Source organism: Dermacentor silvarum, chromosome 2, assembly GCF_013339745.2.
Source record: "Dermacentor silvarum isolate Dsil-2018 chromosome 2, BIME_Dsil_1.4, whole genome shotgun sequence".
In the NCBI taxonomy this organism is placed as follows: domain Eukaryota; kingdom Metazoa; phylum Arthropoda; class Arachnida; order Ixodida; family Ixodidae; genus Dermacentor; species Dermacentor silvarum.
In genome coordinates, this window is record NC_051155.1 from 189,127,669 (window position 1) to 189,146,611 (window position 18,943).

Genomic DNA, 18,943 nt, shown 5'->3' on the forward strand with positions numbered 1-18,943 from the left:
GACAGCACTCGTCTCGTGTCTTTCCTTTCTGTGTTGCCGTCGTTTTCCATGCTGATTCAAAGAATGCAAAAAGGAGTATGCAAAGACAGGTAGGAGATATCAAAAGCATTGAGCCTTGTTTCCTTCCTTCTCGTCTTTTTGTAGCTACGCATACGGTTTAGCACCCCTCCATTTTGCATCTTGATGAAACATTCAAAATACCTACCATAGTACTATACAAGTGCGTCTTGTCCAGAAGCCGAAGGATCACCGAGCCTTTTTTACAAATGATACTAGCCATACTAGTTACATTTAATTTGTGTTCCAGTAAAGCCATTCATAAAGCAGTTCCAAACAAAAGAAAAACATGTTTGATTTTCTTTACTAAAAACATGAATGGGGACTAAAAAAGGGGGAGAGCAGCCATACAGACACAATTATCCAAAAATCACGAGGAGTTTTTATTTTCACATTTTCATCACAATTCACCTGCTTATGTCAGGTAATGTAAACATTAGTCTATAACAATTGCACATAAAATGTTCTAAACAAATGATTATAGTAACTTGCTGACTAGACTGTTCCTCTGAGCCGTGTGATTGCTTGTTGTCATGATGGGCAATTGGCCAAACAATAAAACGAATAAAATATAATAAGCTTAAAAAATTGGTGCCGCGGGCTTCCTGACGGCCTCTTCAATAACGAGCTCTTCATGGCTGCTTTCCTCCTTAAAAGAAAAAAAGAAGATGTCATATCTCAAAACACACGTAACAACATAATGTGCACACGCCACATCCAAACTACAAGAAAGTTTTTGAAATGAAATAGTCTTACCTTTTCCCTGCTAATAATTTCCACACAAGTAACTTGGTATGTGCACATTAACCATTGATAAGAAGATTTTATGACATAAGTTTTGTCTGCTATCAGTAGCATACCCAGGATCTCTGCCAGGGGGGTGTTGACAGTTTGCCAATACCATCTAAATAGCACTAATTTCAATTCCTTCACGGGAAATTGTCAAAAAATGCGCTTTTTGTGAGTGTGCAGACGATTGCGCGTCCCACATCTTAGTTGCAGTACTCAAATGCGCAAAGAAAGAAAAGGGGTTAAACAAAAGAGGGGGGTTAAGTCGGCCTCAGGGGGGGGGGGGTTACAACCCCCGAACCCCCCCCCCCCCGTCGGTGCGCCACTGTCTGCTATAGCTATGGTTTGACAAGGTTGACTCGGAACCATAGCCAAGGAAAATTGAAAAAAAGGGAAAGTGGACATTTTACATATGGTCCACAACCCAATGAAAGATGTGGGGAGAAGTGGAAGTAGCACATACATGGCTATTGTGGGTGACCAAAAATTACGCTCCCGACTAGCAGCAAGGGGGTCGAAGATTGTATAAGGGTGAAGCTCCCCAAAACACAAAAGAATAAGTAGAGTTCAGCATTCTTCTATTTTTCCCAAAGTCAGCATACTTCTTTCAGATTGACGTCCACTTAAATATTTATCTGTGTGTGCTAATATATTTTTCTAAATTAACATTCACGGACATTTTCAGCCCCCCCTTGCTTTAAAACAAAACCGATGAACCTTTGAAATAATTAAGGAACCTACAGCCTTCCAAAACACACACAGACACAGAGCGCACACACACACACACACACAAAGCACTGGTATCCTGCTAAGTTAGGGAAACTCGGGATGATTTGCCATAACTCCCAAAAATTATTTGCAATTGCTTAAACAGGATACCGAAAGCAAAAGAAATCACCCACATACACATCCAGTCACGGCACACATAAACATATGATATTTGAGCCAATCATGTTATGGAAAAATTCACTTCATGTTGAACCAAATACATAAGCTCCAAATTAAGACAGATAAGTACTAAGCAGGGCCGTAGGCAACATCACTAGTAAAAAATAAAGCTCAGAGGTCAAGTGAAAGCTAGGCTGAATAAAAATATCCGAACAATGATCTAAGGAAAGTGCCACAACATACTGTTGAATGTGCGCATTTCCTTCATTAAAGTTTAGACAAAGTTTTATGTGTCTCAGTGGTTCCAGTATTGATGATTGTATCACTGCTATTCAAACTTTGAATATTCATAACTGCAGTTATTTCAAACAAATCTTGGCATCTTGGTAGGCCCACTATGTTTCCAGTACATTTTATAACTGCTTGAATCGGACGTGTCTCCTGGCGGAGTGAAATGTTTATTTCCTCGGACAAAGCAGTACTGAAGCAATACGACTTCTGTAGCCAAAAGCAGCTCAAAAAATGGTATTCATACAGCACTGAATTATTAAAATATGGCTTGCCCAGAACAACTCTTGAAATGCCACGCAATAAACAAATCAGCTACAAATAAATGTGACAGAACACACGCTGTATGCTGAATTGCAAACCTGTTCATACAGTGTTTGTTAGCTTTATGCACATACAGTTAATTTTATTTGTTTATATCTGGTGTATACTTTTCCTTGCAAGTCATACTTTTGCTTGCACCACATTTAGCTAAAGCTTTGAACATTTCAAACAAAAATTATTGTTCCCAGGAATTTAATTTAACACAAGATTCTGAACACTGTATTCTGAACGTTCCTGGAGAAACCTGCAGCAACAGGCCTTTTTCTTTCTACAGATGGCTTTTTACAGCATTCTCTATTAACACCATATGCAGAAAAACATGTGCTGTACTGCGTACTTCTGTCTGGGTTCACCAGGTGCATGAAGTACTTGAGAACATATTGACGACCTCAGGAACAGCAACAATATTTCAGACCGGATTAAATATATTTGTTCTAAATTTTTTACATTGTCCTGTTTTCTCGCTATGTTCGAAGACAATTTGACAAAACAATCTTCAGTCTCACTAAAAAATGCAAAATTATGCGTGTAACTACAACTACTAATGCAAAGGTTTCATATCATCTTCATAACTTTACTTTGAAAGTAGTATCGTCATATAGATATCGTGGCGTCATTATATCCTCAAAACTAACCTGGAATGATCACATTGAATCCATAATCGCCCAGCGCCAACAAAACACTTGCATATCTTCGCCGAAATTTTTCACACGCTCCTCAGGCCCTTAAACTTTTACTTTATAAAACACTAATTCGTTTGAAGGTGGAATACGCCGCCTCTGTTTGGGACCCTTTCCATGACAATCTAATCTACTCACTCGAAATGGTTCAAAATAATTCTGCACATTTTATTATGTCTAATTATGCTCGAACCACAAGTGTCACTTATATGAAATTGAGCCTTGAACTAACATCACTAGCATTTCACCGTAAGATTCATCGCTTGTGTCTTTTTCACTGCATATTTCACCATAGTTCACTACACGATGATTTCATCTTTCCTCCCTAGTATGTATCATCATGCATTGACCAGACATAAAGTAACCGCTCCTTTTTGTAGGACTTCTACTTTTCAGTATTAATTTTTTCCCAGGACTTGTGAGGAGTGGTACCATCTTCCTACCACTACTGCAGAAATTACAGACCATCAACGTTTCAAGAACGTTTTAACTAATAGTAACTATATAGTTGTTTACCTCGTGTTATTTTTCGTTGTTTCTTCTTGTTTGCTTGTGTTTACCTGTATCATCTTGTCAGTTTACATTGTTTTATAGTTCGGTGATTTGTATTGATTTGCATTGATTTGATTTGTTAATTAGAGTATTGTATTTGTATTGGTACATTATATAACTCCATGTATAAGTGTATCTTATCACAGAAATGTCTTTTTTTTTTTTTTTGGCACTCCCCTCTGTAATGCTTCATCCCTGAGGGTAGAATAAAAAAAAAATAAAAGAAAATTACCGAATCCGCCTGTATGCTCGGATCAGCAAGTGCTCATTACATTTAGCCACTGCTTCCACAATGGCACCCTTTCACACGTTTTTAGCAATGTGTGGCTATTTATCAGTCTCCTCCTCAGCGATGCCACCATACATAGCGGTGTAGCAGGTTTTAAAAATGCTGGGAGCTAGGATGTCACACTGAAGGTGATGGGGCCAAAAAATTCATAGCCAGCCCTCTGTATAGCACAGGCCCTCTGTTGGAGCAATACCAGAATGGTAAACTTAGCAACTTGGTGAGCGTTCATTGCAGTGGCGCACCGACGGGGGGAGATTTGGGGGTTGTAACCCCCCCCTGAGGCCGACTTAACCACCCCTTTTGTTTAACCCCTTTTCTTTCCTTACGCATTTGAGTACTGCAACTAAGATGTAAGACGTGCAATCGTCTGCACACTCGCAAAAGGCGCATTTTTTGGACAATTTCCCGTGAAGAAAGCGAAATTAGTGCTGTTTAGATGGTATTGGCAAACTGTCAACCCCCCCCCCCCCCCCCTGGCAGAGATCCTGGGTGCGCTACTGGTTTATTGTATGGCGAAAGCACTGCTGGGACAAGAACAACACATGTTCTGTTTCTGCTTTCTTCAGTCCTTGTCCCAGTAGCACTGTCGCCATACAATTGACGAAGCAAGTCCACTACGGAGGCGTGGCACCTAATGAACTTGTGCACAGAAAGCCTGGCTGTTGGCTCTGACACCCGAGGCTGCTCCTCAATGGCCATCATTGGCTCTGAAGAGTTCTCACTCATGATGCCCTCCACCTGCTGAAAAAATCAACAGCCTGGATAATGTCTCAACACTGCCAGTGCTTATTCCTCTTCGTCACAAATGACAATTTTCAATGAACAGTTTTCTCACACCAAAAACAAAGGACTTTGCCACATTCAGGAAGGTTCTCCAATTCTCTGTGGCCTGTGTATATGGCGACTAGGACTGCATGTGGCTTTCATCTCCTATGTCAGCCCGGAAGCTGGTACCCTGGAATAAATGTGGTAGATAGGTGACAGAGGGCTGGTGAGGGCAAAGTGCCTGAACAGATAGAATGAGAATGTTGCATCTATGGCGATTCAAAGCCGTGTCCTCAAATATCTCACACACCCTGTATTTGCATGTGCACATGCACAAATGGGACACTTGGCAGTGTCAGCTGTTAAGAGCTCATCCACACTCATCGAGGAGGTGCCTGCAGGCGATATTCAAACAACTGCAACAGGCAGATGAGAAGACGAATATGGGTAAATCTTTGCAGGAGCCAACCAGACTTTGTGCACACGCAGTTGAGAGCATCAAAAGAGCATTACAGTAATGTCCTAAAGCCTATAATTATTGACCAAAGTTGAAATGAACCATGGTACAGCTGGCTGACACCAGCTAGTGGACTGCGTTTTCAAAGTGTAACGCTGTTTTCGTGTTGCAGACCTGGGTGATCTCTGTGAAGACTCCAGCACCAGCCAAATATTTCATTTTGAAATCGTTGTGGCGCTTTAGGTGTTCACTCTCGACAACACTGTTCTTAATGTCTGCCTAATAAGAGCGCGAATGCATAGGCTAAAAATTTTAAGATGTTTTTTTTTTTTTTTTTTATGGAGGGAAGTTGTGAGGCATCAACATTTTTTGTATGTGCAAAGATTGTGAAGGAATCGCGTTGGCTTCGAACACCATCTCCATGTCTGGCACACTAATGCCTAATACAAAGTGTAGCTTCTATAGATGTGCAGTGCCGTCTTAAAGGGCACTGAAACACTTTTCTTGAAACTTGAGAAGCATGCCTAAGTGTGTTCAGTGCTCTTTAATGAACATATTCCCGAAGAAACTTTTGAAAAGAACCTCTTCAGCTCCTCTCATTTGGGACGTTGCCAGCAATGCCCTTCCTACCACTCAATGCACCCTCCTTCCCCTTTTCTTTTCTTCTTTTCTTTGTGGTGCACTCACACTAACTTTTCAAGTTGGTGTCCGACAAAGATGCCCGAGAACAAGAGCAGGACGTGTTAGCAATGACCGCTTCCCCGTTTCCTAGAAGATTCAAAAGCATGCGCACGCATGCATGAGTATTTCCTATCGAGTAATTGATTGCCATGAACAAACGCCCAATGACTAGCGCATATGGGGTTACACTAGCTGTAACATCATTGGCTGAAGTGGTGTAAGATTTAAAAAGAAAAAAAAAAAGTAAGGAGGGAGCCCCAAAAGCTGCAGGAGAACACAAGCAATCTATTATGCAAGAGTGTAGGCTCCCTAATGCACACTGCAGAATAATATTGGAAATATAATTGTGGGGTTTGACGTCCTGTAGCTGCGCAGCAGGTTATGAGGGACGCCGTAGTGGGGGGCTCTGCATTCATTTTGACCACCCGGGGTTCTTTAATGTGCACCTAAATCTAAGTACATGAGCACGTTTGCATTCGAACCCCGCTAGAATATGGCAGCAGTGGCCGGGAATCAAACCCATGACCTCATGCTCAGCAGAAGGCCATAGCCATTGAGCCACTGTGGCAAGTAGAACAATATTTGGCTCGCATGTTCACCGCAGCACTGTCTACAGATTAGAAATGTATTCTTACCGTATTAAAATATTACTGCAGTGCCCCTTTAAATATTAATTATGTCAGAGTGTAAACATATTAAAAGTCCTGCCTCTGTCAACAAAGCATAACATAATGTGCCAATCATAACTTAAGTGTTATCACTATTCAGGGTACAGAAGAAAGCAGTAAATAAGATAGGAAGAAAAAAATGTAATTTCTAACTTGGAATTTGTCATGCCTTCTTGAATGTGCTGTCATGACAAACAAATACCTGTCCAATGCTAGGCTGCAAAATTAGTTAAATAAAAGCTGCATCATACTGTGTAACTGTTCAATTGACAATTATCTACAGTGAACACTTGAAAAATGGCACTCAGTCAAATGTGATGCAAAGACTTGGGTCAAGCTCACCATGTTTTGATCTGTCCTCATCTGTTGTAGCATTGCCAAACAGTGATCGCCTAATACCTTGCCTGGAAGTATCAGTGCGACAACACGCCATCCGAGGGTGTCTTGGACTGCTTTCTATGCTCTCATCTCGGGAAGAAAAAGTGCAACCACTTTCTGACTGTGTTGCTGACAATTTCAAGCCCTGTGAACATGAAAAGGAGCATGCAGGAGCGATGTTTAAAAATTTTTCATGGACTACTCTTCTGCTTTCATGTGCAGATAACCTTCAGATATGCACTACATGTAGCAATGCCAAGATTCAACATTTGCCACCTACGTCTCCTGCCCAGCTCCAGCAAGGTGTGCAAACTATGTTATTCCTTACACAAAAGTGGGTGTAGGCAGTAGTGAGTTATGTCTACAGATGTCAGCACAAATGCAGCAGCCTGTGTAGGCACTCAAAGAAAACTTTGCTTCCTGAGGTGGACAACAGCAATTTACCCATAATTTTTGAAGTCACTGCTTTGTGTAAATATGATGAGAGAGAGAGCAATTTAATTAACTTTAGCTCAATAGTGAATGTGTTATGAATGTATTAAAAGCTTTGCAGAGATTCTTAAAGAGAACCTGAAGAGACAAAAGTTTTACTATGGTTCATCAACCTGTGAAATTTCAATGAACTGCATGAAATGAGGGGGAAACACCTACATTCTAAGTTTTTGAAACCACCTGTCCAGCCTGTGCAAATTCTATGCAATATGTGACACCTTTGCTTTGCCTCTTCTAAGCTTATTTGTACACTCTTTAGAAATTAGATAGATTTGAATGAAGGAAAAGTAGTAATTAGGAAGGAAACATCAACGGCATGAAACTTTCAGAAACACTGACAAAAAACTGCTCTAATTCGTACATAAATGCCGTGAGCATGTTAGCAATGCAACTACTAAACTACCAATACTTCTTAGATGACTTGTAAGGCATTCATTTCAGTGTTTAGAAATGCTGCAATGGATGCAGAACAGTGGGTTACTATTTTTTAATTCTGACTAAAATTTGTTTGAAGTGCTGCACAGTTGTAGTCAAACCAAGTTACTTAATTTCATTCAAAACAGTTTCTGCAATATCGATGCGCCATTGCCAATGCAATTTTTGTACAGCCATCATCCATTATTTCCACCCTTAAAAGACTGAAAAATAGTTTGGACTGGCCAATATTAAAATTAAAGAAAGTTAAGTTAAATGAACTTTTAAGCATTGTCAAATGGAAAAGCAGGTTAAATGAACAATGCCAGACCAGCAAAAGTAAAATGCACATAGAAATACCACTGGATAGGATTTTTCAGTCTTTTCATTCAGCAAATCCTGCCAATAGCATTCTAACATTTTTCCCTTCCTCTGCATTTAAAATGTAATTTCTGGGAAAGCAAATTATGACATACAACAAATCATGTGCAGACTTCCTTTTCAGTAAGCTTTACAGAAGCCAACCATGCCATAATTGAGCTATTCATACCATTAACAGCACCACCATCTCATCAGAACTCTCGACATTTAAATCGAGCAGACTGAGTCGACATTTAAACCAAGTCTTGTAGACTCTAGAAACGCACATAGAATTGTTCCTACTGACGTAAGGCATTATTAGTCTTTTTTGCATTCTATACATTGCAACTGAACACAAGCAAACATGAACACATCTCCCTCGATGACCGCGGAAAATTGCTGTCAGAACCCTATGGTTGAGGAAGTGCTGCAGCAGCAGTGAGCGAATTGACCTTCGTGCTGCCGCTCGCATCAAAGTGAACTAAGCTGCAAAAACACAGTGCACGGCGGACTGTGCCCCCGTCGCAGGTGGCTTTCAAGATACAGCGGCCCCTGTGGGCAGGCGTGCGCGCTCGGAGTAAACGAGCCTCCTCCCCCCCCCCCCTCGACAGTGCGTTTCCTTCCCACTTTTCCTGCACTGCAACGAACCTAGCACTGCAACAAACCTAGTGAAAAAAAAATGAGATGCACTTACATTTGACAATGTAGATGCTGTTGCCACTGGTGTACTGGTAGCCGGGTTTGAAGAGGACCTAGAGGCGGTAGTTCCAAGTGCGAAAGGCGATGGTGGCGTTAGGTTATGTAGAGGAGAGGACCTAGAGGCGGTAGTTCCAAGTGCGAAAGGCGATGGTGGCGTTAGGTTATGTAGAGGTAGGCTATCAAGCATAGGTTTCAAAGGCTTGCTGGTACTTGAAGTTGCTCTAGAAGCTGACTGTCCTGCTTCGGGGCTCAAATTGACAGACTGTGGTGTGCCACTGGCACTGAGAATACTAGAGATAGACATGCCTGGTGAAATTCTTGAGCACGTAGTGCTGAGAGGGAAGCTCCAGCCACTGAAGGCAGGCGCACTGCTGTCTTCTGCAATATAGCAACGTAGCTTACCAATTTTATCAGATAGCGTACCGTCTGCTAAGATCTCAGAGGGTGCATGTATTTCTTCAGCTGTTTCACCTCTGCTGTCCTCTGCTGCTTCACCAGTGCTTTGTAGCGAACCTGCTTGCTGCCTAATGATGCCTGGTGTCGAAGCTGATGACTTTGCTAGAGGAGATGTGACCTGTGGTTCAGGTGGCAAAGGGGATGCAACTTGCGGTTCAAGTTTGTTTGGTGTTGAACTCAGCTTACTAATCGCTGCATCGGCTGTGGCAGTCATTGACAGATGGCTTTGCGCAGTGGATTCATCTTTCATAAATATAGTGGAGCCATTGGACAGAAGTCCTACACAGGGGCTGGACTTTGCTAATTGAACACCTGCACCCACTACATCAACAGGTGTCGCTTTGTTTTCAGAAACTGTTTTCTCGTTTTTGAAATCGGACACATTCTTTTCTGACATGGCAGTACCAGGATATGAAGAGCCAAGTGCAGGTGCTCTCTGATATGGCAGTGTCACACCAAATTCAAAAACATGGCTTGTTGATGCAACCTGGGTGGTGCTCACAGTGCCTCCTAGAGTGCTAGACAAAGAAACCTTTAACTCGGGTGCTGAAGGCAGCTCTGTAGATTCATCTCTCTTAGTGGTGGTAGGAGACTTGAACAAAGATCCCACTGATGAGCTGGAAGTTGGTGGCTCAATCACAGTAGCCACTGTAGCAAAAGAGCAAACTTGTTCTGGCTCCTCTGAAGTTTGTTCGACATTTTGGGGACTAACAGACAGATATCCACAAGATTCAGTCAGTTGGCACGAAGCTTCCTTCATATTTTGGCCAACACAAATGGCACACATAAATGCATTCTTCCCAAATGTGGTTCCAACATGCGCAGCGGTGACTGAAGTCAACTGTTTCCTATGTTTCCTATTTGGCAGAGTGACACCAAACAAGAACATGGGTTCTTCTGGCTCTGCATGTGCGTTGGAAAGCTTGCTGGGATCATCATCATTACTGGATGAGCTCAGAGTCAGGCCTCTGTTAGCGGTCGATTCTGTTTTCTCCTTACCATTTTTTTCGCCTAACAGAAGAGATGAGGAGCCTGTGACTGGGCTGGGTGTTGGTGGCCCACATGTTGCTGTCTCTGTGCCAATCAATACTTTTACACTTGGAAGCCTCATCGAAATTGAAGAAGCAGTGGACACAGGCTCACTATACACAGTCCTTGATGATGAAGCAGTGCTGCCAAGCACAGGTCTGGCCGACTTACATTCGTTCTTATCTGGTGAAGTGGTGCTATTTGTTGAGTGGCCTGCTGCTACCATCTGTGTGTTAAAAGCCTTTTGTTCTGCTTTCTCCTTATCATCCTCCCCACCTAACCGAAGAGATGAGGAGCCTGCGACTAGGCTGGGCACTGGTGGTTCACATGTTGCTGTCTCCGTGCCAAACGACACTTTCACACTTGGACACCCCATCACAACTGAAGAAGCAGTGGACACAGGCTCACTATACACAGTCCTTGATGATGAAGCAGTGCTGCCAAGCGCAGGTCTGGCCGACTTAGGTTCTTTCTTATCTGGTGAAGGGATGCTATTTGTTAAGTGGCTTGCTGCTACCATCTGTGTGTTAAAAGGCTTTTGTTCTGCTTTCTCCTTATCATCCTCCCCACCTAACCGAAGAGATGAGGAGCCTGCGACTAGGCTGGGCACTGGTGGTTCAGATGTTGCTGTCTCCGTGCCAAACGACACTTTCACACTTGGACACCCCATCACAATTGAAGAAGCAGTAGACGCAGGCTCACTATACACAGTTCTTGATGATGAAGCAGTGCTGCCAAGCACAGGTCTGGCCGACTTAGGTTCTTTCTTATCTGGTGAAGGGATGCTATTTGTTAAGTGGCTTGCTGCTACCATCTGTGTGTTAAAAGGCTTTTGTTCTGCTTTCTCTTTATCATTCTCCCCACCTAACCGAAGAGATGAGGAGCCTGCAACTAGGCTGGGACCTGGTGGTTCACATGTTGTCTCCGTGCCAATTGACACTTTCACACTTGGACACCCCATCACAATTGAAGAAGCAGCAGACGCAGGCTCACTATACACAGTCCTTGATGATGAAGCAGTGCTGCCAAGCACAGGTCTGGCCGACTTACGTTCTTTCTTATCTGGTGAAGGGATGCTATTTGTTAAGTGGCTTGCTGCTACCATCTGTGTGTTAAAAGGCTTTTGTTCTGCTTTCTCTTTATCATTCTCCCCACCTAACCGAAGAGATGAGGAGCCTGCAACTAGGCTGGGACCTGGTGGTTCACATGTTGTCTCCGTGCCAATTGACACTTTCACACTTGGACACCCCATCACAATTGAAGAAGCAGCAGACGCAGGCTCACTATACACAGTCCTTGATGATGAAGCAGTGCTGCCAAGCACAGGTCTGGCCGACTTACGTTCTTTCTTATCTGGTGAAGGGATGCTATTTGTTAAGTGGCTTGCTGCTACCATCTGTGTGTTAAAAGGCTTTTGTTCTGCTTTCTCTTTATCATTCTCCCCACCTAACCGAAGAGATGAGGAGCCTGCAACTAGGCTGGGACCTGGTGGTTCACATGTTGTCTCCGTGCCAATTGACACTTTTCCTTTTGGAAGCCCAATCACAGTCGAAGAAGCAGTAGACGCAGGCTCACTGATCACAGTTCTTGATGATTCCTTGGCCAAAGCAGAATATGAAGTGTCTGCAGCTGGTCCAGGCCTTGGTGGATCACTTGTCGCAGTCTCTGCAAATGCAGGCGTTCTTTCTTCGGAAAATGCATCCACTTTTATTGAGCTAGTAATTGCAAATCTGTTTGAAACATTGTTTGCTGATGGTGCAGTGCTGCCAAGCACACACTCGGCTGACATGGGTTCGTTTTTCCCAACCAAAGTGACATCACCTTTTAAAACAGAATGAGATGATTCTTTTGCTGTGGTTGCTATTGCAGCAGAGTCTATTACATACGTTGGACACTCTGTCACTTTTGGGATATTACCAAACTGGAATCGACCAAAATCCTTGTTTCCGGAAGGCTGAAAGCCACCAAACAAACCGCCAACTGATGGAAGGTTGTGGCCTAGTGCAGAGGCACCGAGTGTGAAGACTGGACCCTTTGTGTCAAAAAACTTGGTGGGAGCACTTACATCTGAACTTGAAGCCACAGCATTCAGCTCTACAGTAGGCTGTGAGACTTCTGCAGTCTTTTGGCCCTCAATGTCTTGCTTTTTCAATCCACATGCTTGACATGCGAGTCCGTTGGCACCATTGTTCACATCGCATGTGCATATAGTGGACTCTGAGCTTGGACTAATGTTGTCAAAACTAGTTGCATGCAGATGGGACCTGCCTGTGTAAAGAAAGCCTGACACAACGGGCGTAGTCACTTGTGAACCAAAAGATAGGACAGAAGGTGTCAGTGCTGAAAATTTAGTTGGAATGGTGATTGCTGTAGTGGGTGCAGCTAATAGCAAGTCAAAAGATACAGCAGGTGTCGCCGTGGTGACTGTGGTGGATTCAAACATGGATGGTGCCAGCATTGCCTCAGATGTGCTGATACTTGAGGATGACACTGACAATGTAGTGGATGTGGTTGCTGCAGTGGATGTAGCCATTGGTAAGCCAAATGACACAGTAGGCATCATTCTAGTGGTTGTTGCGGCTTCAAACATAGACGTGGCCGGTGTAGCCTCTGGAGTGCTAAAGCACAATTTTGGCACTGAAAATGAAGTTGCCACGACGGTTGCTGCATTACACATAGGTAATGGCAAGTCTAATGGCTGAGTAGATGCCGCCTTGCTGTCTCTTGTGGATCCAGAGATGGAAGATTCCAGCACCGTTTTCGAGGTGCTAAAGCTTGATGATGGAATTAGCAACGCAGTACCTTCAGTCACTGATGCACTGGACACAGCCATTTGCGAACCACATAATTGTGCTGGTGTTGTTGTGGTGGATGCTTTGGAGCCAAAAAAAGAGGGTGCCAGAACAGTTCTTGGGGTACTAAAGCATGATGTCAAGGCTGAAAATGTGGCACCCTTGGTGTTCGCTGCATAAGTAGTCAGGATGCTATCAGGAGAGGAATTGCTGTTATCAGCACCCCTGCTGTCTGGAGTTTTCTGCTGACAAACGGCATGGTGATGTGGAGGATGCAGTGACTTGGTCGGCATGGCTGCAACTGCTGAAAGCTGTGGCTCTGCATGGTGGCTAAAGGCTGATGCTTGGCCCACATCCCCATTCGCCAAGTGATATGGTGCACTGCTGGCAGACAAGGTGGATGTGGATGGAGGCGGGCGGCTGACATCATTTGCAAGCTGAGGTAAGTGAGAGAAAAGAAGAGTGACAGAAAAAGTGTTAAATTGTACTCTGCTTCACATGCCCATGCCACAAGCACCTACAAGGATCAGCTCAGAATTCATCTGTCTTGATGGTGCAAAGATGTAGTACTCAACGAAAAACCTCAGTGTATCACAACAGCATGTACTATCAGCATAAATTAAAATGCAAAGAATCGCAGAACTACTCCAATGTGTTATTCCATTTCACGGTTCACATGCATTTGTAACAGGGGCTTAATTCAAACTCCGAAATGCGCACTCAGGATTACTCCATGCTTAGAAGCCAGCTACAGAATGATTACATGTCACACTTCTATGTAATTATGTGTAACAGGCATTCTGATCATTTATCTTTTTGTTTACATTTCAATTTCTGTTGATGTACAATCAGAACAAGCCTTGCATCCATACAGAACGTCACTCATTTGTAAAAAACAGTATCAAACAAGAACACCTTCAAGGCAAGGTTTCTGAAACCACGTTTCAAAATTAAAATTTTTTGTAGTTATGGCCTATTTCAAAGTGTTTCCATGTGGCACAACTGTGCCCTGCAACTTAATTTTTTTTGTCTATTCCATACAGAAAGTGTTACTTTTTTTAATCATGAGCACTCCCTCAACAAAGCCAAACCACCTTGAGTTATATGCCTTAAGTAGGATGAGTGAATGATCTCACCTCTCCTGCCACACCAGAGAAAGGCACTGGCATGGTTGCTAGTGCTGTGGTGCCCTGTGGTGAAAGGAACAGCTGCGATGCAAAATGATGTGCCAAAGGTTGACCCAAGTGTGGTGAGGCAAATGGGTAACCAAAGTGAGGCATCGAATAGTTTCCATATGCAGGGCCTTGTACATGTGGAGATTGCAGCAATGGAGTACGGCATGGGTCTCTTGCGATTTGTGATGTCGCTCTGCTAGAAGCTGCTGTCTCGTAGCGAGAGTAGTTACGGTCTAAGCCATGGCCACTGGCTTGCTCATCTCTGTGCTCAGAGCCTCCGTTCTGGCGTTGTGAGCAGAGAGCAGCATCGGCTGCCGCAGCAGTCATTGCAGCCACCTCATCAACTTTTTTCTGTGGGAAGAAACCAGTGAAGCACATGCAGTTCATATGATACCTTAAAGGGGGATGCGACCTTTGAACACTGAAAAATTGCGAGAGAATGTAAGATTCTTTGGAAACCACATATTTGGGCCCTATGTCTCATAAATTGCTTGTTCTGTAAGCATCAGCAACTAAATCATCACAAAACAATTTAAGATTATTTATATAAAGCATTGTAACAGCACTCTAGCAGTGGAAAGGCGCCGAGAACTGCACAATTTAACGCAATGACCATGCCTGTACCATTTCAGTGACCACTGCCATGTTGGGCTTGTTTAGATTGCGAATTCCTGCTTACACAATCCTTCCCTGTTTCTAACCGGGTAGCAGTGCACCGGGCTATCCGGGTCGCAGTGCACCAAACATGAGAACGAGGAGTCGCGAGTTCCCACGTAACCATCTCGTTGCGGGCCTGTGAGCATTTGCCATGGTGAAGAAGCGCTCCGTAGAAGACAGCTAGGATGGGAGAGGGCGCCTGGGGGCCGCCACTCAGGAGGCCAATCGGGGCGCATCCCAGTGACGTTTGCTCGCGTGGTGACTCGACCCTGGGAGGGATAAGTACGTTTTACGCCGGAAATAAGCTCCTGCGTGCTAGCGGTGTCCGCCTAGTAGTTGTTACCGCAGCGGTTCCCGGAGATCGAGCTAAGCACAACACGAGAGCTGGGAGGTGCAGGAAGGCACCTCAATCCCCACATTCCCCCCTCCTAAAGACCAAGGCCAGCTTGCAAAGGGGGCTGACTGAGGCCAAATGGCAAGGTTGACTCAGCCAAAGAGGTCTAGGCCAACGGGGCAAAGTCCAAGAGGGTGTCGTCGTCTTCACCAGGACCAGGTCAGGAAGGTGCTACAGCACTTCGAATAGGCGAAGATGTCGCTTCTCTTGATGTGAAGCCAGGGGACTGCCTTGGCCACAAAAGTCCCACACACCAGGAAGGGCCCAGCTAGCTCAGTCGGTAGAGCATGAGACTCTTAATCTCAAGGTCTTGTGTTCGAGCCCCATGTTGAGCGCCAGTTATGTGGAGATGCACCACAGTGCGACAGTCACGGTGCTTACGGGCAAAGGCTCGCCACAAGACTAATCGAGTATGCGTGCCCGCTGCGCTAGGGCTAATCGGGTAGCGGTCCACCAACGCAAGAACAAGGAGTCGCGAGAGCAAAGGTCCAACGTAACCAACTGATTGCAGGCCTATGAGCATCTGCCGCAGCGAAGAAGCAGTGCTTCTTGGCCGCAGTGCCACCAGGTGACATGCAGTTCCAGTCACATGGAATACACTTCGTTCTATCAGCATGTACAGTGGAATCTCGATGATACGATCACGGCTAATACGAATTTTCGGATGATACGAATTTTTCTGTGGTCCCGGTCGAGCACCATTACTTTGCAACATGCTAGAGAACGGTTGTTACGAATTGATTTTCGACCCGCGTCGGTTGATACGAATAAACGCCGCCCACCGACGGCCGCAAAGGAGAACAGCGCGCAGTTACGCACTTTCTCCCTTTCTCTTTTGGTGCGGCGCCGTGGACTCGCCACTCTGCCAAGACTGTGGCGCTTCCGAAACACTGCAGCACCTACTCTGCGAGTGCCCTGCCTTCTCGACGGCGTGCGCCACCCTCGCCCGCATCTATCGCGCCCACAGCCTGCCCTGCACCCCTCGGGCTGCATGTCAAGTCACGCGAAGCTCTTCCATGCGCTACTGAGCTTCGCTGACGACACCGGCCCTACTGACCGGGTCTAAATTGCGTGCCCGCTGCTCCTGCGCTTGCGATCTTTCTCTCCTCTCTTATAACTCTCAACCCCCATCCCCCTTGTGCAACGCGGTTGAGGTGTCCTCTATTGAGAGACATGTATCGCGTTGCACTTAACCCAACTTTTCACCCTTTCAGCAACCGTCTCCATGCGCCGGACAGCGCGGAGGCCGCGACTGGCCGCGAAGAGTTTGAAGCGGTGGCGCATTTGTTGCTTTTGTACTTTTCCCCACAAAGGCGTGGGGAAGCGCGGCCGCCGCAGCGAGCGAAGCTTCGTGCGGTCTATCGCTTCAACAGAAACTGAGCGGCGTAAGCACAGCGCCGCATACAAAGGTCAGAGCCGTGTGGAGATATCGTGCCTACGGTGTGCGCGACAACACCGACAGCCGGCATAGGCGCGAACACATTTGTTGGCAGAGAAAAAGCCGCCGCCCCCCCCCTCCCTCCCTTCCTCCCTCTTATACCCCATGGCCTTTCGCGCGACGGAAAGTCCCGTTTGCTCTACGCTGTGCGTTCGCTCTCCACGAAGGCGCACGTCCCCCGCGCGCCTTCGCAGCAGGTGCTTCTTCACAGCAGGTGCTTCTTATCTATGGTGGATTGTAACAGCATATGTTTTTCTTTTTCAGAACTCTTTCTAGCTCATTCTCCTTCTAGCAACACCTCCTGCTGCAAAGAAAGACTAGTACGGGTGTCACATAGTGCATTTTTGAATGCAGTCAAGCACAATCGGGATGGAATTTCTCGATTGAAATCGCAGCTTTGTTGCACAAGCTGCGAAAGGGGGCCAATCGCGGTCGAAAAAGTTGATACCGATCAGGCTTGATCACAATCAAAAGTGCTTCTGTGGCAATGGTATAAGATTCAGAGACACAATTAACAGTGAAAAATATCCTACTCAGCACCAAACCTTATATGTGAACGTGCTAAAGAGAGGCACAAACAACTGCCCACATTAAGATGTTAGATTGCAAACTGAGAAGACTAAAAAATAAGAAGCCAACCGTGAGGTGCTCCACAGCAGCCTTTTGTCGCTTGACTTCGGCAAGAACAGCCCTGTGACTGTCAAGATGCTCTCTGATCATGCTTTGACTGGCCTCCTGCATCTCGTGAAGCCTACTCGCTGCCAGCTCCTGGTGCAGTGATATAGAATGCAGCTGCAGCTCCAGAAATCGGCTAGCAATGGCAGGTGCTTCCACAGCTGCAGCAGCCCTTGGCTGACGTGATAGTGGCTCAAGGGTTGCCTGCAGTGAACAGACAACATTCGTAAAATGGTTGATTCGGGCCCCAGCTGTCACTTCTCACTTTAAGACTTCCTTGTTTGTGCTCTTCATATAAGTGATATACTGCATTTACTTGACTTGTGTAAGGCCCGCACCCTCACTTCGAAGCGTGCTAATTTGGGGAAAAAAGTTTTACTAAGCATCACACGCTTCACCGCACCCCACCTAATCCCGCAGTATAACATATAAACCAGAATATAGGCCGACCCCTTACCTTGAGGTGAAAAAAGCCGACAAAAAAAATTTGGTGCTTGAGTAACCTTATCATTTATTTTAGCACTCGTACATCCTCGGCGTGACCACCCAGTCAGTCAACAAAGCTTTCGCTTGAAAACGACTGCTTCTCACTTTCCGCTTCCCACAGACAGTAGTATTCAGTGCTGCTGAGGGCATTACTTAAAGGGCCCCTCACCATTTCTGGCCATTTTTAGCTGACAAGCGCAGTGATACAATGCGTGCTAACGATCGTGTCTGTGAAGTATTACACTGCTACGTGCCGCGAAAAGAGCTGAAATTTCAAACCAAACGCCGTGCCCCCTTCTCCTCGTGGGCACTGCGCTCCCAGCTGAAGAGTTGACGTCAATCACACAAGTGCGCCTACGTAAATTGCAGTGCTGTGACGTCACTCATGGTGACACGTGACTTCGAGAATTATTCCAGGCAACATCAATTATTTGTTTTTTTTGCTTCAATATATGATTGAAAGCTTAGAGAAATAATAAAACCTACAAACCGAATGTCCGCAAGTCTTTGGTTTACTCCGTGCCATAGGAAGAGGGACGTACTTCCATTTCTTCTGCTTGTTCCCACATTGTGCAGTCACGCGCGCAGAAAACGAAACCATATGCCATTTTCTACTGGGTTCCAATGCACGATCGTGCTCTTTGATCCGCTTGTGTCTGCCTCAGCACTTGTGACTGGCACTGACTTATACCGTTAATCAGATGTTCTCGTGCAGAGTGCGCAATATTGTGCACTGTGAAAAACAAGACAAACACAACAGCTCGCATGCGAGACCGTCACTGAAAGTGTGCCACTAAGAAAAAATGAGAGAGAGAGAGAGAAAGAAGGCGGGGCCCGTGACTTATCTATCACACAATCCATAATCCTCCAGCTACGGTATGGGAGAATGCAGGGAAGCAATTTAGCCTGCAGAGGCTAACCGGGGAAATTGGAGAGAGTGTCTATGTTGGCGGTGTCACTCGCCTCCTGAAATTTTGGGTTCGCGGAACTTCAAATATTTCTATCTCTGAACTAATTTGAAAAATTCTTCTGGTAGAACAATCCTTAGACGGCACATAAC

The 18,943-nt window shown here is 45.1% G+C and overlaps 1 protein-coding gene across 3 annotated transcripts in view; it reads right to left on the reverse strand.

Moving 5' to 3' along the window:
- Positions 1 to 416: 416 nt before the first annotated feature.
- LOC119442311 (mucin-19) overlaps positions 417 to 18,943 on the reverse strand; it is a 64,709-nt gene continuing 46,182 nt past the window's right edge. For all 3 annotated transcript variants that reach the window (XM_049662032.1, XM_049662033.1, XM_049662034.1), the window contains 6 exons: positions 17,362 to 17,601; positions 14,195 to 14,584; positions 8,898 to 13,495; positions 8,777 to 8,834; positions 6,781 to 6,961; positions 417 to 706 (listed from right to left, as the gene is read on the reverse strand). In XM_049662032.1, coding sequence (XP_049517989.1) covers positions 690 to 706; positions 6,781 to 6,961; positions 8,777 to 8,834; positions 8,898 to 13,495; positions 14,195 to 14,584; positions 17,362 to 17,601 — 5,484 coding nt within the window. In that variant the 3' untranslated portion in view covers positions 417 to 689. The remainder of the gene's footprint in view (positions 707 to 6,780; positions 6,962 to 8,776; positions 8,835 to 8,897; positions 13,496 to 14,194; positions 14,585 to 17,361; positions 17,602 to 18,943) is intronic.